The following is a 27,015-nucleotide window of genomic DNA, read 5'->3' as shown; positions in this document are numbered from 1 at the left end:
TAGCCCTAGCTTTTCCCTCTGGAACTATGCAAAGCAAATCCAAGTGATCTTCCTTCAAATATCTGAAAACAGCATTTCTCCATTCTAAACACCCCTAGATCCCTTCTACTAATCTTATGATACAGTTTCAAGTTCTCTCCCCATTTTGGTTACCCATCTTTATGGTTAAGTCTATTTCATAAGCAGTATCATTTGACAGTGTTCTTCCTTAAAATGCATTTAGCAAATTATTAAAGATGAAATGGTTTAGGGTTTTTTTTTAAATATTGGATTTTTTAAATTGTTTTGAGATTTTTAAGAATTTTGCTTTTCTGAATATAGTGCTCTAAGATAATTAATAGAAATTAAGAAATAGAAAGAACTCAAACAATTCTTGCTGAAAGGAATTTCAGGGGTCCAAGATGAGGCAGAAAAATTAGTATTGCAATTGCCTTTGATGGGATTACAAGACAAGCAGTGTGCTTAATAGTGGATAAGGGGAATGCCTACACATGTTTTGTTGAATGAAGGTGGAGAAAATCACATAGTCATTTTGACTGGATCCACTATAAATTTATGTTACATAACTTCAACTGGGTCCTTACTGCTGCTAGGTAATTTTATTATACCTACCTTATCAATTCACTATCCCACTCTCCATAGCAGCTCTTCCAAACTTTTTCATCCCACCTCAAGCCTTCTATGGCACCTCTTCCCCCTACTCTTTTAGTGGAGATTCTTATTTCATATTTTACAGAAAAAATTGAATCCAATCATTGTGAACTTCTTCTTCTTCCCTGTTCCTCATCGCCTGCCACTCAGGTACCTTCCGCCACTCTCTCCTCCTTTACCCCTGCCTGTCTCACAAGATGAAATGGCCTTACTCCCACCAAGACTATCCTTAGGTATCTTTAGATCTATAATGGATGGATAAAATGTTTCATTTAACTCTAAATATTCTCTACCTCTCTATCAAGATTTCCCTGCCAAGGAGAAAAGGAAAATATTTATCTGGTCCCCTCTCTCCACTAAGAAATTCTAGTATGCTCTACAGTGTGGTAAGATCATGGAATTGTACCTAACAAAGTGCCTTGCACATAGCAGGCAATTCAATAAATATTTGTTGAATGAATGATGTCATATACATTAAATGTAAACCTCTTTGAAGACAGGATTTTGTAACCACAGTGCCTTGCACATAGTAGGTACCTTATGAACATTTAGTGAATTATATTCTGGAAAAGGGTAAATGGTATCTCAATTAAAAATGAAGGAGGAAGAGGAAGAGGTGGTCGGGGGTGACTAATAGGAGGAGAATGGGCCCTGCAAATTACAGACCACTGAGCTTGACCTGGATTTCTGGCAAAACTCTAGAATGTTATTAAAGATGAAAATCTAGGGGAGGGAAAGCCATGGTCATAAAGAATCAGCATGGCTTCATCAAAAACAGGTCATACAAGGTCATACAAAAACAAGACTACACTTATTTCATTTTACAACGATTGCTAAATTAGAAGATCAGGGCAATACTCTTTTCCTTAGATTTTTATCAAAGCATTTGATAAAGTTTATAATGATATTCTTATGGGAAGAATGGAAAGATAGAGGGTAGATGAAAATACAGATGGTTTAGGAACTGCTTAGTGGCAGTATTCAAAGAATAGTCACTAATAATCCCATGTTAACTTGCTACAAGTTCTCAAGCAGAGTGCCCCAGGACCTCTACTTGGCCCTTTTAATCTTACAGAGATGCTTTAGAGCACTGAAAGTTGCAGCAACTTGCCCAGGGTCACATAAGCCATTGTTTGTTAGAGTTGGGACTTGAACCAGCTTCTGAGGCCATCTCTCTCTCCATTATACTACACTGCTTCTCAGTATTATAAGAGCTATCAGTATTGTTGATCAGTTAATAAGCATTCATTAAGCTACTACTATGTGCTACGCGTAGTGCTAAGGAATGTGGATACAAAGGAAAACAAAAATAGTCCCTTGCTCTCATGGAATTTACATTTTAATCAAAGAGACAACGTGTAAATAGCTAACTACCTACAAGACATATAGAGAATAGAGGGAGGTTAATATGAGGAAAATGCTCTATGAGAGGGGTAAGGAACCTGTGGCCTCAAGGGCACATGCGGCCTTTTAGGTTCCTCAGTTGTGGCCCTTTGACTGAGTCCAAGTTTTATGGAACAAATTCTTTTATTGAGGGGATTTGTTCTGTAAAGTTTGGATTCAGTCAAAGGGCCATACTTGAGTACCTAGAGGGCCATATGCGGCCTTGAGGCTGCAGGTTCCCCACCCACTGCTCTAGGAGATAAGGGGACTGAATGAGAAAGTGACATTTAAGTTGAGTATTGAAGGAAGCCAGCAAACATGAGTGATAAAAATCATCAAAGAGAGTAGAAAGGGTTAGGTTGAAGAGGAAGACTATGATCTAGGGAAGGGGGTGGGGAACCTGCAGCCTCAAGGCCATATGTGGCTCTCTGGGTTCTCAAGTGCAGCCCTTTGACTAAATCCAAATTTCACAGAACAAATCCCCTTAATAAAAGGTTTCATTCTGTAAAACTTTGACTCAGTCAAAAGGCTGCACTTGAGGACCTAGAAGGATACATGTGGCCTTGAGGCCACAGGTTCCCCATCCCTGATCTAGGGGATGGGGTCATTGTATTAAGTTGGATAATTCCTAAAGATCCATAGATGACAGCAATAACAGGGTTGGCAGACAAAGTGCCTGGCCATGCCAGTGGGAAGCAAGAGGTATATTGACTCCTCTTTCAGGTCCTGCTAATGATGAAATTATTATAGATGGCAAGTCTCCCTCATTAAACCCATAGAAGAGATCTTTTCATATGTCCAAGACTGCTCAAGTGGCTGGTACTATCTCTGGTTTAAAAAAAAAAAAGAAAAAACACTAGGAAAATTAGAAGTCTGGGCATCTTGCCCTACAACCTCAGGGGATTAATAGCAAGAGGAGAAAGAAAGTGGAAAAAAAAAAGGAAATCCATACTTTCCTGACTGGCACAGAAATTATTCAGGTTGTCTACTTTATAGGCAATATCCTCAACAATTCCCTCCCACCTCCACCATCGCTCCCTCCCCTAGCAAGGGTTTCAAGTGTTCCAAGAATCAACTTAGCCTATATAGCTCCAGAAACAAACTCAACCATCCCAGTTCTAGGCCAGAACACCCAGATGAGGAATCTGAAGCTAGAAGAGGTATAGTGATACCTTCTTCATCTTGCAGGTGATTGGCTACTTCTCAGTGAGTCATAGCTGTGGCCAGTTCCATGGGCCAGGAACAGGTTGGATTTCTAACTCTTTTAATACCAAGTGCACAGGCTCCTTTGGCACACATGAAGATACCCACAGATAATACAGTCAGTTCTCAATTATTGAAGATATGATTATCCAGATTATTGGTGCCTATCTTTACCCCTTCTCTACTTTCTATCTTTGGCTTTTTCACTGTTTTAACACCTCTACTAAATGTTGCATAGAACGAAAGGAATAAAACCTGAATCAGTAGATTTTGCTGATCATTGGTAGCTCTGGGGAACAGTTTACTTGGGAGAAGGTTAAATTTATGTCTAAAAGAAGATTTGGAGATTTTCTATGGAACTGAGTTATCTATTCTTAGAATGTGTTTCCTTCCTCTTTTGGTTAGCATAGTATCTGGCAAATAGCAAATGTTTTATCTATCTGCCTGTTTGAAACCCTCTTTTCTCCTCAGAGATTAATTCAATTGCTACCTCCTCCACAAAGCCTTCCCTGACCTCACCCCACGTGAAAGTGTTTCTTCCTTTCTCGAAGTTTTCCTTAGGATACTTTCCTTGAAGAGCAGCTACATAACTCAGGCGATAGAAGGTCTGGCCTGGAGTCAGGAGGACCTGAGTTCAAATCTGGCCTCAGACACTTACTACCTGTGTGACCCTGTGCCAAGTCCCTTAACCCTGTTTGCCTCAGTTTCTTCATATACAAAATGAGCTGGAGAAAAAATAACAAACCACTCCAGTATCTTTGCCAAGAAAACCTCAAACAGGGACACAGAGAGGCAGACACAACTGAAATTACTCAACTCAACAACAACCTTTCCTCATACCCTTCATTTGCCTCCATTACACTATACCTTGTATTATACTTATCTATGATAGGTAATAGATTTCTCCAACTTCAATACAGTAATATAAGTTCCTTGAAGGCAGAAGCATGTATGTACACACACACACACCACACACACACACACACACACACACACACACATACACACATGCATATATGCATACACACATATATACACGCACATGTATGTATACGTGTACACATACACAGGTGTGTACAGTGGCATATAATATATGCATATCAAATGTGTATACATGTGTGCATGTGTATGTATGCACATCTATAAAATACACACATAAACTCACTTAACTGCCAATACTTAAAAAATGTTTATTGAATTGAGTTACTAAACCTACCCCATCTTTATCTCTATTTAGCCTATGTGTCTTCCCACCTGAAAGTCCTCTCTCCGGAGCTCTTTTAAATCTTTTTCTTACACTTATGTATCTCCCAGTCATTTAGCACATTTTTCATTTGTGATGGAGATATTTGTGATCCTGTTTTATTTCCCCCACTGGACTACACATTCCAAGAAGGTAAGGACTAGCTTGTTCATTACTGTATCCTTAATTTAGCACAGGGCCTAATAAATGTTTGTTCATTTGAGTAACTAAAAGCAACTGTATCCTATCAGTGATACCAGGAAACATGCTACTCTTTTACTTTCTTCCCCCCTTTCCTTAAGTATCTGTGCTTTAGCTTGTGTTTGACTTGAAAGGGTCATTTTTCTTCAAAATCTGTACACACTGCCAGTGGAGAAGTGTTACATGAAGGTCATGTGATGGACCAGACAGTCACTGTCAGAATATTCCAAACATCATTCCAATTCCCTTGGCTACTGAGCCAATATACACAAACCAAACAACATATCGACACTTACCTTGGGTGGTTTTCTTGATGATGGAAACAAAATGAGTAGCATTGTAGGAAAGGTTGCCAGCACAGCCACCATATCAGAGGGAATGAAAAGAGAGAGAAAAGAAGAAACACAAGGTGAATCTGGGGCTTTAATATGTTCTGCACATTTTCCACTTCATAGATGGTGGTCAGAAGACAATGTAAAAAATTTAACCCATTAAGTGCAGTGTTAACATGAACTCGTTGCTCAAAAATTTCATAAGAAATACAAAAGAATGTGCCTTCTCCTTTAACAGGGGGAGAATGCCCACTGAATCATTCAGAGAGATTTTTAAAGTTTCCAGGGACGCATATTACAGCAGATACCAAGCCAAGAAAAATGTCACCATCTTTGCAACATGTGATTAAATCTTCTAGAGCATATGCTTTTAAAATGTAGCAGTTTCTCAGACTTCATGTGGTTTTCATAAAACCAATATTGTACTTTACAGTTACATGAAGATAAATATGTACTTTTATTTATACAGCAATTTCCATCAAACTATTAAGTTATCTATGTATTCTATTAACCTCATGTCACTTTTCATACAAATAGATAAGGCAAACTTGTATTTTGGAAGTGAGAAAGCTGCTGCACAGCCCACCTAAAGTAGTTTCTTTTAACCACTGTTAAGAGCTGAACCTCACTTTCTCCTAGTGCATTTTATCTTTGAAGTTATCAACTGATTACATAAATGGAATAATGAGCACAGCCCTTGAGTGCTGAGGTGGGGTGGGGAGCAGGGAAGAGAGCAAGGACACTGAAAATTGTGAAGCGTCACCCCAATGGGAGACTACTGTAACAAATGATGGCTGCAGCCTGCCTTCACACAGCATTTTATTATTTACCAAGTACTTTTTTCAAAACACTCCTGCAAAGGAGGCAGAATAAGTACTGTCATTTACCTCTTTTATAAATGAAGTTCAGATCCACCGCTGTATAGCTACTAAACCTCAGAACAAAGATTTAAACCTACATCTTCCAACTCCTAAATCCAGTGGTTTTTCTACTGCATTATGTGACATGGCTATAACTAATCTCTTTTGGTGAAGTGATACCTATAAAATTCACCCTGTGAATATAATACATTGATATATGAATGCCTCTTCTGTTTTACAAAATGTCATTGAAGAGTGACAGTGTGCCACTAACGGCATTCTTTCCATTCAAATTCAAATGACGCTGATTTCTTTTTATTAAGCAGATAAAATTCCTCAATTTCAGTCCACGAGAGCTCCTCATCCCACCCAATGTTTGTTTGTTTTTTTAAAGATTTGTTCTAGCTCACCCAGGTTAGAAATACAGGGGCTATTTAAGGTCTAGTCCTATTCTGATCATCACAGGAGCTTAGACTAGTTCCATTTCTAACATGATCTGGTTCATCCTTTCCTGAGGCAACCTGGTAGACCCTCATTACCAAGAGCTCAACATAGTAATGCTAAACTTAGTGGGGACACCCACTTAGCTTCCTGCAGGTCAGAACTCCCTATGCTCAAGAAACCCACCAGACTTAGTTTCCTAGGCAGCAGTGGTGACATGTGGGTACCACCAGGCCCAATCAATAGGTTTTCTTGTATACTAACCACTTGTTAGCTCTGCTACTATTCCAGAAATCTTTATCTTGCTTTTATCCTTATACTAACTACTCAAAAACACCTTGCAATCTTACTAAAATCCCACTAGAGGAAATTCCTCTGATATCACTTAGCTAAAAATGTTCACAGCATTCTCATATACATATATGGATTCTAAACTCTGAGCTAATGAACTATATTATCTAGGTGGTATTCTTTATACAATTAAATGTTGGGGGTGGAGGGTAGGAAAACTAATGGACCATTAACTCCATGGTATTCTTTATACAATTCAATGTTGACAAAGTAAAACTTTATTTTTTGTTTCTCTATAATCACCTGTTCACTGTTAGAAATAACTACAAATAAATCTTGGGTAAAATTCTGAAAAGAAGTTGTGTTCAGAAATCAACCTGAGAGGTTTTGCAAACAGATTCACAATTAATAAAAATGAAGAAGCTAGGAATCAATGATCTCTAGGGTTCCTTCTTGCTCTAACATTCAAAGATGCTTGATTCTGTTGACTGAACTGTTCCTGACCTCCATTGGACCATACCAATTTGTTAGCTTCAAAACTAGCAATTCAGCCCTATTCTCATGAGAAAGGGGAAGAAATACCATAGCTTCAGGTCTTGTTTAAAAGGAAGAAGGAACTCAGGATGAGAAAACTGACTTTCCACTGAAAGGGCATGGGAATAAAAAAGGTAGAAGCAAAAATAGCACAGAGTTCTTTTTCAGTTACCACAGCCCTCACTTAGCTCCCAGAGCCCAAATTAAGAACCAAAGCCAAAGCATGAGACAGATGAATGAACACATATGTGGTCCACAGTCAGGTAGAGGAGTTCACCCTTTCATGTCTATGGGGAAAGAAGGTCTATTACATTTGTATGGGTTATTTATCTTATTATAACTGGAATTGTTAAGCTAATGCTTTTTATTTTCCCTTGAAACTGCAAAAAAAAAAATTAAAGAAAAGCACCTCTTTCTGTTCCTCACTCCAGTCCACATGTGAAATCTGTGTGAGAAACATGACTAATGTGGAAATATGTTTAATTTGATTGTATATGAGGAGCCTATGTCAAATTTCTTACTATCTTGGGGAGGGGAGGATGGAGAGAGAGAAAAATTGGAATTCAAAATCTTATAAAAGTGAATGTTGAAAACTATCTTTACATATAATTGGAAAATAATAAAATAACTTTTAAGTGACAAAAAAAAATCTGGGTGAGAGATAGAAATTCTTAACAAATATCTTACACAGGGCTGTAAAGCGAGCACAATAGCTACACTATTTTCCTTTGATCTGAGATGGGGAGCCACAGCCTAGATACAAGAATAACTAGTTCCACCAGTTGTTATCAAATTATTCTCAAAAGCCTTCTATTTTTAGAGGAGGTAAATATTTACTGCCAACTTAATACACCCTCAGCTTTAATTCTAAGAAAGTTTTTGCCTTTTATTTCATAAGCTAGAAATGTGTACCAAGGAACAGTACTTATTCTGCACATGGCTATGGAAAGCATCTGCTCAGAGCAGGTAAAACATTATTGAAAACCTCATGTGCAGCATCTCTAACTCTAAAACCCAATATATTTTTTTCTTCCCTTAAAAAATGGGAAGTCTTTTAAAAGTTTTGTTGGCAAAAACTATAACTTCTACATACCACAGCAATCATAACTAGCATTGATCAAGTTAATAAATTTTATGTTTCATATTTCAGTTAACTAAATGGTAATAGGATAGGTAGGAATAGAGGCCAGGATTGCCCACACAGAATGTGAGAGAGCTCTCTGAGATTCTAAAGTGTTTCCTCTACACCACAGCTGCATGCCAATCACCACTAGTGGCAAAGACCAAGTGCTGGTTTGTAGCCAGGAGTGCTTTTACCTCCTCAGCTGGCCAATAATGAAATGACCCTTTCTTCATCACCATTCCAATAATGTTTCATTCCCCCACCCACCCAGGAAACAAACCTTATTTCACAGTTTTTGAGCACTTAAAACAATCTGGCCCTTTACTCAGAATGCTGAAAGATCATGTAAGAATATCAATATAACTCTTCTCCCTTTCCCTCTCATTTCCTGAGTACAGTGTGACATGCTTAGAATGGATATAGACAGAATGGACAGAAGAAAGAAGGACAGTCACTGTCCTAATTCATCCCTTCAGAATTCTGGCCTCTTCCTTAGTAAGGGCCAGATGTGAGCAAGCTATTTAGTATCACAGACCCTCTATTTCTTCAAGATATAAACCACATTCTACTTCCCCGTATCTAGCTACATTATATCTGTTTTTATTTACTCATATATTTATTCTGTATATGCTTATATACGTGGTCATTAGAATTCAAGCTTCTTGTAAATAGGGATTGTTATATTCTTAGGATGACTAGTGCCTAGCACAGTGCCTGACACAGAGTTTGCACTTAATAAATGCTTGTTGATTAATGCCACAAGTATAATTTACTAAATGGCACAGCATTTTTTTTAGGTGTGAGTTATATATATTGGCAGGGCATTCATACTCCAAGTAAGGAGTGGCCAAGCCAAGGGTGATGGGGTTTGGTGGTGGTGGGGTGCCTTTGGAGATTGATGGGCAACCTCTGAAACACACATAAAGAAGAAAAATGTTGCTAATACTAATAATGAAAAATAATATATATCATCAGAAAGACATCATAATATTATGAAATAAATACAAAACATATCTCACAAATAAGTAATTGGATGAACAGACATTCATCAGTTCTGTTGAGAATAATAAACAAAATAGTTATTAGGACTTTGGAAAATATTGTGCTCCTGTGTCAATTTCACTGGTAAATTCCATTCACCCTGATAAAGCTGCCCTAGTGGCTTAAGTAAGCTGCCGAAGTAATGTGCCCATTAAACAGTAATCAGGTAGCCTAAAAAATTTAACATCTCCCTCCACATGCTTAATTTATACACAGAGACTGAATGGCTAACATTTTCATTTAGTTAATGGTGGCATTCCCTGCTGGTCAACAAAAATACATACATTCTTGAACTTCAAATTTGAAGAGCTACTGCAATTTAAGAGTAACTATTAGATTTAAGTCTAGTTTTCAATGTCATATAGAGGTGAGCTGAATTTCTATACAATTCGGAATTCTGAAAATAAATCATGAAGTTGTTAAAAAAAAAAAAAGGGAGATACAGGGGACCAGAGGAGAAGGTAGAGATAAGGACTTCTACAATGTTGCAGTTATTATATTGTATATTCTCATTCATTCTCATTCTCTCTCTTTCTCTTCTTTTCTTTTGGCAATTGAGGTTAAGTGACTTGCCTATGGTCACACAGCTAGTATCTGATTTCAATTCAGGTCCTCCTGACTTCAAGGCTGGTGCTCTATCCACTAGCTGCCCCTTACTATATTATATTCTGCTAGACACCAGGATCATAGGATTATATAAGAGCTTGAAGGGTCCTTTTAAGTCATCAAGTTCATCCTCTTAATTTAGAGATGAGGAAACTGAGGCATAGAGATAAAGTGACTTACCCAGGATCCCACATCTATTAAGTGTCTGAGTCAGGATTTGATTCCAGGTGTTCTGACTCCAAGCAGAGTGCTCTAACCACTGCACCACCAATCTGCCATTACTGGTTTCCTTAAGCCTTACTTAAATACATCTATTCAAAGATACCCTGTATCCTTATTTTCCTATGAAAATCCCATGTTCATTCCCATTTCTGAGCCTTTGATCTTACTCTTACTCTCACCACCCAATCATAAATAATGTCTTCTCTCCCTTCTGTTTCACTGAATCTCAAGGCCCCATTCAATCCTCACCTCCTCCAAGAAGACTTCACCAACTATTCTAACTTTCACTGATTTATCTCTCCGAAATCCTATAACGTTTAGGGTTTGTAACACACAATTTTGCTCTTAATGACAGATATTTAGCAATTAAATAAATTGGACCTAACTAGATTTAAAATTTTTAAAGGGTACATACATATGTACTATTTTTATATATCCCATAGTAGTTAACTGGAAACATAGTACGTACTTCAACAATTCTTTTAATAGGTTTGCCAAAACTAAATCATACATTAATTTCTGTATATAGCCTTTGTACAATTTCACTAGTTCTGCTATATTCCATGCATATATGTCCTTGGGTTCCCAAACCGAAAATTCACAGGGAAGTTGAGAGGCAGTTTAAATTGAGGGAAACACAGTAATACTGGACATTTGCTAGACACTGCTCAAACTTCTAGCTTAAGGACCAAGGTAATTCACAATTTCTACATTAAATAGCATTGTGTTCCTTTCAATGGAGGTTTTGAATGTTGGAGAGATGTTTTTTGTTTACTCACACTTTCAGCTATTTCAGTAACTTCTCCAACTTACTCATTTTCAATCTCATATCTTTCCAAAGCTAGATTTTCAGTGATTGCTGAGATTTAAAAAAAAAAGTGCCACTTGAAAATCGATGGGTAGCAGGAAATGATGGCAATGATATCCAATGTGATTCCTAAATCTGGGAATTTGTGCAGTACTCAATAGTCACAGACATCCTATTAGTAAGTGACTGTGGTTATTTACAAATTAAATACAATCTTTTTTTCTTGCAATTTACGTGTATTTTTTTCAAAGTGTTAGGGCATAAATACTTACCAAGTAATTTGGACCTACCTATTTAATAAATGAAATGGTCAGGTATTCACACATTAACTATAATTATGATCCTAATTCCCTAATTATTTAAAGCTAAAACTAATTTTTAAAAAGTGACCAATCTGCTTGGTCACACCTGTGTTCACTTTCCCTATTAATTCAAACAAAACACACACAAAAATCAATTGCTTTTCCTTTGAACTGTGGTGTAATTGTATATGGTTTCATTTGTTTATAAAATTGGGACTTCCGAATCGCTATCACTTATTTTTACCTTCTGTTGAGTTTTGTTTCATCTTTCTGATGGTTCCTCCTATTGTTTTTAATTTTTACTTACAACTTCACTAATGTGAAAATGTTTAATGGGTATGTAAATGTAAAGTCTATATCAGATCGTGCGCTGTCTTGGGGGGGGAAGGGGAGAAAAATTGTCAACTCAAAAGCATATGGAACTGATTGTTGATAAATCAAAATAAATTAATTTTAAAAAAAAGAAAAAAAATAAAATTGGGACTTCATCCCAGTAACAAAATCATTCACAGAATTTGCCTCAAATTTTCCAGAATGAGGAATCTTTCTGGATTATGCAAAGGACTGCAGATTTGGAACCAGAAGGTACCTCAGGGATTGGCTGTCAACATTCTATAGAACAGGTAATTAGAGAGCTTAGAAGTCACCTAAGCTCCAGGTCATTTGGTACATGGAAGAGCCAGGATTTGAACTCATCACCTTAGTCTTCAAATCCAGAACAATTTTTACACCACCTGGCTCCCTCTACATGCAAAATAACAACCTAGATCAGAACAACTTCATTTTAGAAAATAGTAGGAGGAAAAGCAATGCTAAACCAAAGCATATTCCAGTTTCACTTTTTTCTTTTTTGGGATGTCTTTTCACAATAGGACAGGATAAACTCTCTCTCTTTTTTTTTAATTTGGTGAGGCATTTGGGGTTAAGTGACTTGCCCAGAGTCACACAACTATTGAGTGTTATAGGTCTGAGGCCAGATTTGAACTCAGGTCCTCTCTATCCACTATGCCACCTAGCTGCCCCATATCACCTCAATGTACCAAGATAAACTCTTAAAGAAAATAACCATAGTAAAAATGTAGGGGTATGAGTATGGAGAAGGGAAGAAGGTCAAAGGAAGATTGGGTGAGAAATCTGATTACCACCCCCCATAAAAGAATAAACTAAGCAACTGAATCCAGGAAATTTTTAAGGAAGTTGCCACAGCAGATGTATAAATGCAAACATTATAGGAATGTTGAAGCATCAGCCTTCACACTTGACATCTGGTCCAACATATTGTTATACCTAACTATATGAAGAAAAATTAAATACAACTCCTTCAACAGCAAAATGGGTGCCAAAGCAGCTGGTCTAACTGCTCTGTGGACTAAACGTGAATGTTTTAAAGGTAAAATAAATCCTTCAAGACAATATGGACCTAATATTTAAAATTTTACAGTCAATTATCTTATCATGTAATGGAGCTTTGGAGGACCTTACACCTGAAAGTATCAAAGGATACAGTGAGCGATAAAATAAGCAACAGAACTGTACCATAACAGCAAGGGAAACATTCACTAAGTCATATTTAATGGATGATTAAAACTCAAAGCACAACTTCAGTTCTACTATATAGACATAAAATCATCCAGAAGTACAATCACAAGTTGCTCAGGTGAACAGACACCATCAAGTGTTTTAATTTTTAATTGGATGCAAAAGAGTTGAATCTCGTTATCAAAGTCAAAGGGGATTCACAGGACCCTAGAGTCACAGAACACAATTTGGAAAGGACCCAAAGGTCATCAATCCAATCTCATTCCTCATGCAGGAATCCAGAACCTTTTCATAGCAACTGTTGTTTAACCACATCCACTCCCTGATCTTGTATTAGTGAAGTTTTTTTTTAAAAATTCAAATGTATAATTTTACATTTAAATTAACTAAATTTCATCTTACTCAATTTGGAACATTGTTGTAGCCTGTCAGCACTTAGCACAGTTCCTGGCACAAGGTAGGTACTTAATATCTATTGACTGATTGACTGTCAAGTTATTTTTGAATCCTGATTCAGTTGTCCAGCATGTTTGTTACTACTCCCAACTTCATGTAATCTGCATATTTAACTAAGATGCCACCTATGCCTTTATCCAATCACTGGAAAAAATATATTTAATAGCACAAAGCCAAGGACAGAAATCTAGGGCACTCCCTTCTAAGTTGCCATCATCCTATTAATGAATACTCTTTGGGTCTTGTTAGTCAACCAACTGTAAATACACCTAAAGGTACTATCTTCTGATCCATATGTTATCTCAATCTTGCCACAAGTATAGCATTAACAACTCTGTCAAATGCTTCCCTGAAATACAAGTATGGGGTGTGCGTGTGTGTGTGTGTAGGATACACCATCCTACCAGTCTTGTTACCTTGTTAAAAAATTAAATAAGGATTACAGTACATGTTGAACTTCAAGGTTTGCAAAATACTTCACATATACTATCTCATTTGAGCCACATAGCTTTGTAAGGTAGTCACAGCAGCTATTTTTATGTCCATTTTAAAGATAAGATGACTCAAGCTCAGAAAGATTAAATAACTTGCACATGGTCACACAGAGGTAGGATTCAAAATTAGACCTTCCTGCCTCCAAGTCCAAAATTCTATCCATTACACCATACTACCCCTGTGTGATAAGACCTGCTCTTGATGAAGTCATACTGGCTCTTAGAGATCACATCTTCCCTTTTTAAGTGCTGACAGACCACTCCTCTAATATGTATTTAGAATTAGGCAAGAGTAAAAATCAAGCTTTCCAGTCTCCTCCCCTACCCCCCCTTTTTAAAAATTAAGACACTATTCTGCCCTCTTCCAATCCCATGCTTATTCTCACCTCAGCAATCACATCTAAAGAGTCTGAATGTTCTAGAATTTAGTCTGTTCATTAAGATTTGACATCATTTAAGGCAGTAAGATGCTGCCTAATAGTCTCCTCAATCATCCTGGATTTTCATAGCCTGCTAACTATTTTTATGCGATCCTTCCAGTCCAAAGATCATTCTCTTTAAAAGTGAAAAAAGAAGCAAATGAGAAATGATTAGTTGGTAGTTTAGTTTTTCCACCGTCATCTCTATTCCCCATCCTTTTTTGTTCTTTTTTAATAAAAGTATAATGTTCCAAAGACAAACTGCAGTCAAGCCCCATTCCATTAATTCTCAGTGCTACCTACATAAGGTCAAATTTGCTCTCTTTCATTAGGTTCTCTCCTCCACCCTATTGCTCATTCTTTGTTCATTCATGTACAGACACTGGAAATCACAGTTTACCACTAACCCTTTTCATGAATAATAGCCCTGGTACTCTCTTCTGCTATTCTTCCTCTTGCATTTTACCTACTCCTGGCTGTGGTATAGAGCTTGTCAGTTCAGATTTTTATCACTTTCTCCTCTTGGGCAGAGACCAACCCACATTTCCTATACACACAAGCACTATAGGAAAGCAGGAGAAATACAAATACAGCATATTCTCTACATCAGTGGTGTGAAACTAAAATAGAAATGACTCTCTGATAGCTGCATGGTGAGCTAGGGAACCACAAGTTCACATTATCTACCTTGCACTGTATTTTTTGTGTTTTAATATGGTTTGGTCTTCAGTCTGAAGCTGCCTGAGGGCTGTGATTTTACACATCTCTTCTACAGGCTACACTAAAAGCTGCATTGCCTTCCATTTCTTGCAGCAAGTTCTTGAGTCCTTTGTCTAGCTCTGTTGGCTAATCTTTATGACTAAATATGGCAGTAAGCTCCCTATCTGAGAGTCTCAAGATGTGAAAATGAAGTATGTCCACCTATTTTCATCTTGTCACTATTCTGCAAAATATTCCCTCTCCTGTATTCTCTTATTCAACTCAGGTAAGAAAAATTCGAGGATTATCCAATTATCTAACGGAATTTCCACATCTCATTTCACTTTGCCACTATTCTCCAAAACTTCCCTGCTACTTGATACTAGGTTCTCTGGCCCCACTAGAAGCTTAATCTTTAGTGGACAGAAGTAGAAATATAAAAGTACATGAGACAGACCCCAATTATCTTACTAGAGATCTACATACCTTGTTTCACCTTGCTACTCACTCTCTGGAACCTTCCTTTCACTTTGGATATTGATTCTCTTAATGTGCAAGGGAGACGTTGGCTGCCATGATGAAGACAGCCCTAACAGCATACTACAAGCAGCCTCACAAATCCATTAATTCACACACTCTGAGCGTACAGCTCTTCAATCAACTATGCATCCATTTATAGTGGCTGAATCTAGAAGGATGCTGGGAGAAATTGTCAAATGTCTCAAGTAATTTCTCTTAAAGTATGTGATTTCATAAAACAAATTGGGAGCTAGAAAAGACCTTAAACTAAAGATTGTTTAGTTCGGTGGTTCTCGGGCTTTTTGCTTATGAAGACTCCTTTTTAATCTCAAGAATGTAAGTTAAAAGAAGAAAGTACTTAATAACAAAAAGCAACTATGAATTCAACAGTTATTTTACATGAATTTATATTTAATTAATGACAAATATATCTACATAAACATACAATATTTGGCACATTGTCATGCCATCCTTTTCTTGCTCCCACCAGAAAAAAATCTTAATTAAAACTCACAGCACATCATCTTTAAACTAATAACCCAGCAACCAGAATCGCCAATCTGAGACTCAAAGACAATGCAAAGGTATTACATTCTCTGGGGCTCCCATCTCTGGGGAACTAGTTCCTGGCCACATCTGCAAAGTCTCTTGCTCTATAATCACCATGGCTACAATTCCTAGTCCGATGAGTCCAGCAGGAACTTAAATGAGGTTGACCAAAGCAAGGTTAATCTAGAAGCAATGTTCCTCTTTTTCAAAATTATCATACAACAGGACATTTATAAACTCATATATTCTATCAAGGATTAAGGCCATAAAGAACACTAGTGAAAATTAAATATAAGAGGTAATATGAATGGAAGCATTCTCAGAAAATTGCCTGAGTTATTCAAATCTAGACTACATAGATTACAACTACAGCAATACTTATACTATCTAGCAATTGTAAGAGGCAGCATGCATATCGGATAGAAAGCAGGCATCAAGGGAAGCAAGATCAAGGTGCAAGTCCCACTTCTTTTTTTTTTTTTTGGCTAGGCAATGGGGTTAAGCGACTTGCCCAGGGTCACACAGCTAGTAAGTGTTACATGTCTGAGGCTGGATTTGAACTCAGGTGCTCCTGAATCCAGGGCCACTGCTCTATCCACTGTGTCATCTAGCTGCCCCTCAAGTTTCACTTCTAACACACATCAGCTGTGTGGCCCTGGGAAAGTCACTTAATCTTGCACTGCCACGGAGGCATCTCTAAACTGTAAATTCTTGAGTAGCTGCTGATATTCATTCACAGAGAGAGTTTATTTCAAGGTTAGTTCCCTATACTAAAGTAATAAAATGTCCAGACCAAAAAATAAAATAAATATAGTGATGACAATTAACATTTATTAATTGTCTCATTACTTAAACTTTTATTCCTATGAATAATTGCTCCTTTACTTAGGGAAGGGCTTCTGCCTTGATTATGATACGTAGCATGTGTGAATTTCTTAGGACTTGCATTTCATATAAGAGAATCCATTTCAGTCAATATCTCAGGTTCTATTATGGCCTTATCATAAAAGTTCATTGTAAATATACACATGCATAGAGAACTATAATTAATGAATGTCCTAGGTATTCTTTCCTAATTTAGCTATTAGTTATAATAATAGTAATAATAACAATAACATTTATATGAGCAACCAGGTGACACAGTAGATAGAGTGCTGGGACTGGAGTCAGAATGATTCCTTTTCACGAGTTCAGATCCAGCCTCACATACTTACTGTGTTACCCCAGACAAATCACTTATCCCTGTTTTGCCTCAGGTTCCTCATCTGTAAATAAGCTGGAGAAGCAAATGACAAACCACTCCAGTATCTTTGCCAAGAAAACCCCAAATGGGGTTGCAAAGAGCCAGACACGACTGAAAAATGACTGAACCCACAACATTTATATAGTTCTTTAAGGCTTATAAATCACTTTATATATATGTTAACTTATTTGATACTCTCAACAATCCTGTGAGATAGCTGTTATTGTTTATCCCCATTTTACAGATGAGAAAACTGAAGCACAGACAAGTTAAGTGACTTCCGCAGGGTTACACAGTTAGTGTCTGAGGCAGGGATTCAGACTCAGGTCTTCCTGATACAAGTCCAAATGCTCTAGCCACCAATCATCACATATTTTGGTTAATTCAAAACTCAAAAAGGTACGGGAAAAAAAAGAGACCTCAAATTGGTCAAATTTAAAACATTAATGTTTACAAAGAAAAAGGTACATTATTTACTGGAAAATATAAATTATTTCAGATTATGCAAAAATTAAACCAACTTATACTGACTCAAAACTTTACTAATAAGCCTGATTATTGAACACCTGCCTGGGTCTGTCCACCAGTCTCATTTTCCATGACACCAAATGAAGGATACAGAAATAAACTGACTTACCCCAGATTATGAAGCAAACCAGAGCAAAGCTGGGGTTAGAACTCTCAGGACTTATATGTATTCAGTCTCTTGTTTTACCCTTTTCCTTTGTGGTGATTAAAAGACCAGAACTTCATGTAGTTGATACAATAATATGAAGTGTGTTTTTAAAAAATTAATAAAGGTATCAGTGTCTACTGGTGAGGTACTAGTCTCTAGGGTTTAGAAATACTGAAGTTTACATTGTGGGCTTGGTAATGGCGGGAATTCTTGCACTAAGTTCTAGAAAACAACATTCCAATGTGAAGTTTTGATTCCAAAATACTTTAAAGGCAATTTTTCACAGAAGTTCAAGTTAGTGGTACAAACTATTAGTTACCAAATTGGTATTGACCAGGGGCTACTCAAATACACCTGAGATACAAATGGAAAAATAAACTAAAAGTGGTTAAAATGCTGAGTTCATTAAGCTACATTTAAACTGCAGTATCATAAACCAGAAGCAAAAATCTTAAGTTTTCTTTGTGCTGTTCCATTCACCTATGCCTACTCAATCTTCATCTGCTACAGGCCCAATCGATTCTAATGGAGGGAGTCTGTGAGGAGACAGTTTAACTGTGTTCGTGGAAAAGCTGTTAGTGCAATTGCTGAATAAAGGACAAAGAAACAGGACTAAAAAAGTTCATTTCCTGAGAGAAATGAGTTTAACCCTTATCTTGCACAGAAAGACAAGAAACTTTTAATTGGTATCCTGAGAAAAGTGAATTGTGGGACAATGTTTCCGGAACTGAGGAGAATTCAGAAGGTGTGATGACTAAGGTTGCTCTGGCTGTGATCTTTCTCATAGCAAATGCAGTGAAAATAATTATTAGTGTCCTTGTTTTATTGATTTTTACATTGTTAACAAATAGTACAGCCAGTAACTTTGATGTTTGCTTAATCCTAGGAGATTAAGGAGAGCTTGATGGAGAAAGAAATGTGCAAACTCTTATGGGAAAAGAAGTTTTTCCAATTTGTTAAATAAATATCTAATAAATTGAGAGGGAGTTCAGAGCTAACTGATTAGAGAAATGCTTCAGTTTTTTTGTAATTAAAATGAGAACATTCTTCTTGATTACCACAGAACCTAGAATGAAAATAAATAAGGAAAATGAAATAGTAGCAGTTAAAGAGAAATCTAATCAACTCAGCTAGGCTATATGTGAGGGTCAACTCTATTTCCATGTAAAAATGAAGGTACCAGACTATATGACCTATGAATTATTTACAGTTATAAGTCTATGATCCTATGATCTCCTCTCCTAAACTATAATGGATAAGAAACAACAATCTAATATATATGACAGATGACATCAATATCTGGGGAGAAAACAAGAACAAAAAGCAAAGAATATTATTTGATATGGTATGATAATATATTTTGATAATGAAAACTCAGTCATCAAGCACATCTTAAGTTACATTTAGCACTCAGTTTCCTAATTTTTGAATAATGTAAATGTTTAACATTTTAGAAAGATTTACATCAAAATGGCTTAAAAATTTTAATTGGCGCTTGAAGGAGTACAGCTTTATATTATTTGCAAAACGAAGGATGAATGAAGTATCACTCTCCACGGTGGTCTTTATAGAACAGCTTGAATAGAACAAATGAATATGTAAGGCACTTGAAGTTTTTGCTCTCTTGTAAAATTTTAAGGCAGTGAACCTAAGGAAAATGTGTAATTAACAGATATAGAACAGAAGGTGGGCTTTTTTTCCCTCTGCTCTTGATAGAGAATATAGCCAACTTTCAATTATTCAGGGATTTATTACTGAGTCTGTAATCAGCTATCCAGATGTTTTATTTCCAGGCTGCTGTCCTCCTTTTGAGCATAATTACCTGTGGATTTCATTCACCTATGTAATGCCTATCTCCAAGTTTTGTGGATAATTAAGAGCTCACTATACTCTTGTTCAAGGGCAGGAATTAGGAGATTGATGGCTTGAACACAGGCTAAAACATGACATGCAAAAGATGAAAAGACACATGTCATACACCTGGTGATAGAAGCAATCTCCTAACCCTTTCCCCGCGATAAATTTAGGTTAGTTTTTCCTTGAAAGGCAACAAAGCTGCCCTCAGGACTTAATTGATCATGGGGCTTTCTCCGTTTCCTGGTAGCCTCGGGCCACTTTAATGTGGTTTTCTGGTCACCTAGGGGCATAAAAAGGCCCACCCATGTAGCATTAGGGCACTTTAGACTCTCTGGACTCTTAGCTGAGGAGATGTATTTCCACAAGGAGATAAAGGCAACACGTCTACTCAAGCTAAGTGCTAAAGTATGCTTTTTAAATATCTTTTCTGTGCTATGGCTAAGTAAACCTCCTTTTAAAAAAATTGTTGAATAACCCCATTAATGCTTCATTTCATCCCAATGTGGAATCTGAACTGATGTAGTATGATCTTGGTCAGGTCTGCCCCTAATAACACCCAAACGTCTGATCTTTGCCTCTTTTTCATCATAAGTTTAAAAGAAAAGATGAATTGGGGTCACTGACTCCCATTTCACCTCTCTTCCTTTAGCTAGATCTGTGACAAAAGATTATGGGACAAAAGGAAGCTAGAATGAAACAAAAGCAAAACACCACTGTATATGTTCATCACTTATATAATGCCTAGTAGAGCAGGCTTTCGTACACAAAGACATCTGACAAGCAATACATGGCCTGTGCCTTTGGGTATTTCTTGTTCTTTTTGAAACAAAACTTCCACAGCAGGGATTTCCTACAGTGCTTTTAGGTATATACTGATTCCTAAAATTAAAATGAATTAAAATCAATTTTGCTAAAAATCCAGGGACAATCTACATTAAAAGGAAAGGCCTGAATCTATTTTGCAAACAATGGACAATATATAAATGCTAAGAAAAACCAACTTTTCTCCCCCAGCCAGTTTATATGGAGAAAAATACATGGTTACATAGGGACCTGTTTTCCAAGCTGGCACAGGCAACACACTGAGATAGGATTTGTTGTTCTCCCTATCTTAAGCACTCCATAGTTGATTAAAGTATGCGAGCAGATGGCAAAGGGCAATATAAAGAAACTCCTTCAAATATTAAAATAAATTTCAAAGAGATTTTTTTCTTATTAGAAGTCTGGCTGATACACAGGGTATTTTAAAACTAATCACTGGGTGTGCCTGTTATGTCTAGCTCCTTAAGTAGACGACACAATGGGATTACTGACCTGCCAACAATTCAGGTGAGACAAGGCTGTGGAGGAAAAGCAGGGGAGAAAAAGGAGAAAGCAGGGACATGAAAGTCAAGAGATGTACCACATTCTCAAAGTTAGTTTAATTCCACTGGTAGTCTTCTGGTGCCTGATTGGCAATCATCCAGCTCTGAGCTCCATCAAAGATTTCTGCCCTCTGTGGTAATAGCTCAAGAAGTTTGGGTTGATTATGGATAATTCTTGATGCTCAACTCTGTACAAACTGAGTTATAACTCTATACCTACATATATATACATATATATGTGTGTGTGTGTGTGTGCATGTGTGTGTATACGTATATATTTGAGAAGCCAAAAAATAAATCTTTACTTTCAGAGTCAAACAATCAAAATCAAAATCAGAGCTGGAAAAGACCAAGCAGTCATCCCACATCTGAACAAGAATCTTAGATACAACTCAGACCAGTGGTCATTTAACTTCTGTTTCAACACCTCCAAAGATGAATAATTCAGTACTTGCCAAGCTAGTCTAATCCATTTTTAGATAACTAATTATTATTACATTTACATCCTTACATCCCATCTAAACTATCTCTTTGCAACTCTACTTACTGCTCCAAACTCTATCCACTGTGGCCAAACATAACAAGTCTAATTCTTCTTTTAAAAAACTAACCTTCACAGACTTGAGAACTGCTATTTTATGTCCTACTCCCGCCCGCCCCCCCAAATCTTCTCTTCTCTACAGTAAACATTCCCAGTTCCTTTAGCCAATCCTCATGTGGCACAATCTGAAGGTCCTTCACCTTCTTGATTGCTTTCTGCTGGCTCATCTCCAGATTAGCAACATTCTTCTTAAAATACGGTGACCAGATCTAGGCAAAATATTTCAGAGGTGGTCCTAGTAGGACAGAGTAGACCAGAACTATCCTTGTCCCTGGACACTGCCTCTGTTAATGTAGCTAAAACTGCATTAGAATTTTTGCTATCATTTCATACTGATGACTTTAAGTAAATTGATAGTCCACTAAAACCCCCAGTTCTTTTTCAGATCAAGTGCTGTAAGCCATTCCTCTTGTACCTTATTCCTGTGCAGTTGATTTTTTGAAACCAAGTATAAGATTTTATATTTATACATGTCGAACGTCATACGTCATAGAAGAGGCAGGCTAACATTCTAACCTCAGACCCTTTTAGAGACCAACTCTTGTCATCAAATGTGTCATAAAACTCTGTGTCATCAGAAAATTTGAAAAATGTGCCATATATATCCACGAATAAAAATATTGAACAGCACAGGGCCAAGAACAAATCCTTGGATCATACCAGCAGAAACCTACTTCCTAGTAGACATCAAACCATCAACCCTTTGAAACTGAGAATTCAACTAGTTTCAAATCCATCTAACTATCCTATTACCTACGTGATATTCCTCTAGTTTCCCACAAGAACAGCATGAGAAACTTGTCAAATGCTTTGACAAAATCAAGGCAAAATACATCTACAGCATTTCCCTAATCTGCCAGAAAGAATTAAAATTAGCCTGGCATTCAAGTTCTTTCAGAGGCCTGCTGGAACTTATAGATCATTGACTCTTCTTCCATATATTCAACAAGCATGGTATAATAAGTAGATGGGGCACTAAACTTGGAGTTAGGAAGACTTGGGTTCAAATCACACTTCTCACACTTATTAGCTGTGTCACTCTAGCTCAATGGCATATAAGCTTCGTTCTAGTTCTCAAAGCGTGATCCTTTAATAACAATAAAAATACTTCAATAAAAATACAAATGGAAAGAATAAAAATCACCAAAAAAATCAAAACTAAATGTTTCGAAACAAAGAGACCAAGCTTGGCCCCAAAGAAAAGACACAAGAAGACCCCTCCCCTTGATTTAGAACACTACATGTAACATCTTTTTCAATGTCTTGACTGGTTTTGCTGATTTTTTTTTCTCTTCTTATTCTTTTAAAAAAAAATTCTTTGTTACTAGAGTTGTCTCCTGAGGAGAGGGAAATATGTCAAAGGGGGACACAGACATATAAAACAAAAGATATGAATAAAATTCTATTTTAAAATCATATAGTTTTAGCAAAATTCAGTAACATAAATTAAGCTGGCCTATAGTTTATAGAGAACATTCTCTTCTCTTCTTTGAAAATCAGGACATCATTCTTAAGAACTTCTCCTTCCTAGGGTGAAGTGTGACCCAGAATCAGCTGGGATTCCTACTAATGAAAGCTGACTACTTAGAGAGGTTCTAGACAGACATAGTTCTGAAAAGTTTAACCAGACCAAGGCCCAGGCTTGGGGATACTTAGTTGTCAAAGAGTTACTTGATCTGCTACATTTGTGGTCCTAATAAGTACCAGCAAAGGAACACATTAGCAGCAATCCCTCACAAAATTTTAATTGGACAGAAGTCTTCAATAAAGAGATTTATCTTTGGTTATGATGAGGAATTCAATAGTTCAGAATTCAATAAGTCCTTGCTATTAAACCAGGAAATCCCATTACTTTTTCCTTATCCTAGAGACCTATTGAATACTTGAATCCTTTTTCTTCTAAATGTGTAGCAGGTCTTTCGCTTAAGGACAAGTCCAATACCTCATTAATGGGACAGAAGTGACCTAAATTCTCTAAGACTCTAACAGCAGAATACAAGTTCCGGCAAGTCCTAGATCAAGCTAGAATGGCTTCCAACACAAATGTGGTTAAATTCAGAGTTTAGCACTGAAAAGATTGGTCACCAGCTGATGTTTTGCCCACACCAAGTAATGAAGGATCCGCTACAAAAAATGTTCAAATCTGTGTCAGCAAAAAGATTATCATCCAAGTTGTAGTCCATTATACAATACCCTTCTGACTCCCTTCAATATTCTCTTTCACTTAGGCATTTCTCTGATAACATTTTTATGCCATTTCTCACTCTTTTAATCTTCTCATTGGGATGATCCATAAAACAGTAGAATCTTTTTGTGCCTAAATGAATTCTAAATTTCCCAAAGACTTAGCTACTAGTATCTGTCAAATCAACCTACATTTCCAGAGGGGATGACTTAGACTCCTACTTAGACAGAGTTTAAGTTTCTGTTGAGATTAGTAACTCCTTTCTGCCCAAGTCTCAAAGCACTGTAAAATACTTTACAAACAACGAACCCTTTCTAAACAGAACACAATAGTGTACAAATATCAGGAAGACATACCAGGGTAAAAGTAGAAGGGTGAGTTCTGGGAAAAGAAAGATGAAAAATGACAGAAACAAGAGGAAGATGGCCACAAAACCAGAATAAGAGAGAGCAGGCACCAGCCCATGTAGATGGTCTCATACTTAATACTACTGGTTAAGTCAATTAAAATGAAATGTTATACAAAAGTTAGCCTGAAGTTGTTTTCCTTCCCTTCACTGTTTGTGGCTAAGATAGGCATAGAAGACATAGCTATTCAATACATAAATAAATATGTATTTATTCCTATCACATATATCCATGTATGTGTGTATATATATATATATATGTATGTATATATATATATGTATAGATAGATAGATAGATAGATAGATATATGAACATGTGTAATTATTTGCAAATTTCTAGAGAAAATATGTGGCTGTTCTAGCTAATAAATTTACACAAAAACTTTGCCTAAGGACAGGAAGACAGAAGTTCTGAGATGAGTGGAACTCAGAGGGATAAATTCTTTAATAATCTACTGCATTAACACTGGATTTAACACCACATTAATTAACCAAACATAACCCTACGCTCACACATCAACAAACCTTGTAAATTTTCTTAGCCAATTTTTAGCAAGGTCAACTAATATGGCTCTTAGTAATTCTACATCAATAAGATCTAAAAAAGATCAAGCTGATACTGCAGAAACCTCTTCCAGGAGGGAGACTGAAGGTGTTTAAGAAACTGCTTATATTTTTCTGGACATACTTCATTACTTCAATGATATGCTCTCATCAATATGAGTATTCCCTCCAAGGATGCACATAACAACTCATCAACGAATAATTTATGTGAATCTCCTCTGGATCCTCCTGTAAGTTGCCCTACAGGAGGGTCAAAGTAACATGCTGGAAGCCTTCCTTTATATCTCTTTACATTCAGAATTGAACAAGAGAAGAAGAATGGGCTCAATATTCCATGGGCAGAAAAGCTTCTCCCTGAAACTAAGATGTATATTAAAATACCTACAATATTTTTCCAATGATACTATATGGTTACAAGTCATGGAATACCAGTCTCAAAAGAATCAAGCATGAAGGATACATAAAAGCAATGAAGAAATACAAGGAGATTGTGAGCACAATGAAATACATTATCAATAAAGAAGCACATGAGAGAAATGGCATAAAAATGTCATCAGAGAAATGACTAGCTGAAAAATAAAGATGGATTGGTTATACAGTTAGATGAAAAACTAATACACAAACCCTATGCTAAAAAAGTATCCACACTAAAATATGTTGAACTGTGTCATGTAAATAAGAGAATTAAGAGCAGAGCCTGGAAGGAAAAAAAATCAACTAGTAAATTAAATTAAGAGAAACTAACAAATCCCTCTAAAAGGTCAGATTGCACAGTGAAAGCTGAGCAAATCTTTGGAAATAAGCTTTAAAATCATACCTTTTTTCTGTTCAATTTAAAAAAAATTTTCACATTAGTCATGTTGGAAAGAAGAATTAGAACTAATAGGAGGAACCACAAGAAAGAAGAAACAAAACAGAAGGAAAAAAAAGAGCAAATAGTATGCTTTGATCTGCATTCAGACTCCATAGCTTTCTCTGTGTAGCATTTTCCATCATGAGACTTTTGGAGATGTTTTAAATCCTTGAATTGGTGAGAAGAGCTGAGTCTATCAAAGTTAGTCATCATACAATGTGGCTGTTACTGTATAACAATGTTCTCCTGGTTCTGCTCACTTCACTCAGCATCAGTCCACATAAGTTTTTCCAGGTTTTTCTGAAGTCTGCCTGCTCATCATTTCTTATAGCACAATAGTATTCCATTATATTCATATACCACAACTTGTTCAGCCATTCCCCAATCGATGGGCATCCCCTCAATTTCCAATTCTTTGCTACCACAGAAAGAGCTGCTATAAATATTTTTGTACAAGGGGTCCTTTTCCCATTTTTATGATCTCTTTGGGACACAGTCCTAGAAGTGCTATTGCTGGGTCAAAGGGCATGCACATTTTTATAGTCCTTTGGGCATAGTTCCAAATTGCTCTCCAAAATGGTTGGATCAGTTCACAACTCCACCAACAATGCATTAGTGTTCCACTTTCCCCCACATCTTCTCCAACATTTATCATTTTCCTGTTTTGTCATGTTAGACAGTCTGATAGGTATGATGTGGTACCTCAGAGTTGTTTTGATTTGCATTTCTCTAATCAATAGTGATTTAGAGCATTTTTTATATGACTATAGATAGCTTTAATTTCTTCATCTGAGAACTGTCTGTTCATATCCTTTGACCATTTATCAATTGGAGAATGACTTGTATTCTTATAAATTTGACTCAGTTCTCTATATATTTTAGAAATGAGGCCTTTATTAGAGACAATTGTAAAAATTCTTTCCCAGTTTTCTGCTTCACTCCTAATTTTTGGATGTATTGGCTCTATTTGTGCAAAAACTTTTCAATTTAATGTAATCAAAATTATCCATTTTGCATTTCATAATGTTCTCTCTCTCTCTCTTGTTTGGTCATAAATTCTTACCTTCTCCACAGATCTGAAAAGTAAACTATTCCTTGTTCTCCTAGTTTGCTTATAGTATGAGTCTTTATATCTAAATCCTGTATCCATTTTGATTTTATCTTGGTAAAATCATATATTCTTCGCAAAATTCTAGGACACAGATTCCTGCTCTAGCATCTTTATATCTCAAGAATCCAAACTTGGTTTTGAAGATAAAGAAAACTGTTAAAAACTTATCATTAAAGCAGAAGCTAAATAATGCTTTATGTACCTAATTAGTCCCTGTATAACTTGATTGTCCAATGCAA

The 27,015-nt window shown here is 36.6% G+C and overlaps 1 protein-coding gene across 4 annotated transcripts in view; it reads right to left on the bottom strand.

Moving 5' to 3' along the window:
* The window catches only part of KIF13A (kinesin family member 13A), a 245,689-nt gene that overhangs the window by 151,695 nt on the left and 66,979 nt on the right, over nucleotides 1–27,015 (bottom strand). For all 4 annotated transcript variants that reach the window (XM_020986811.2, XM_020986812.2, XM_020986813.2 and 1 more), the window contains exon 3: nucleotides 4,978–4,990. In XM_020986811.2, coding sequence (XP_020842470.1) covers nucleotides 4,978–4,990 — 13 coding nt within the window. The remainder of the gene's footprint in view (nucleotides 1–4,977; nucleotides 4,991–27,015) is intronic.

The sequence above is a fragment of the Phascolarctos cinereus genome, unplaced genomic scaffold (genome assembly GCF_003287225.1).
Source record: "Phascolarctos cinereus isolate Bilbo 61053 unplaced genomic scaffold, phaCin_HiC Scaffold_4;HRSCAF=312, whole genome shotgun sequence".
Classification (NCBI taxonomy): Eukaryota; Metazoa; Chordata; class Mammalia; order Diprotodontia; family Phascolarctidae; genus Phascolarctos; species Phascolarctos cinereus.
This window is presented reverse-complemented; position numbering and strand designations above follow the sequence as displayed.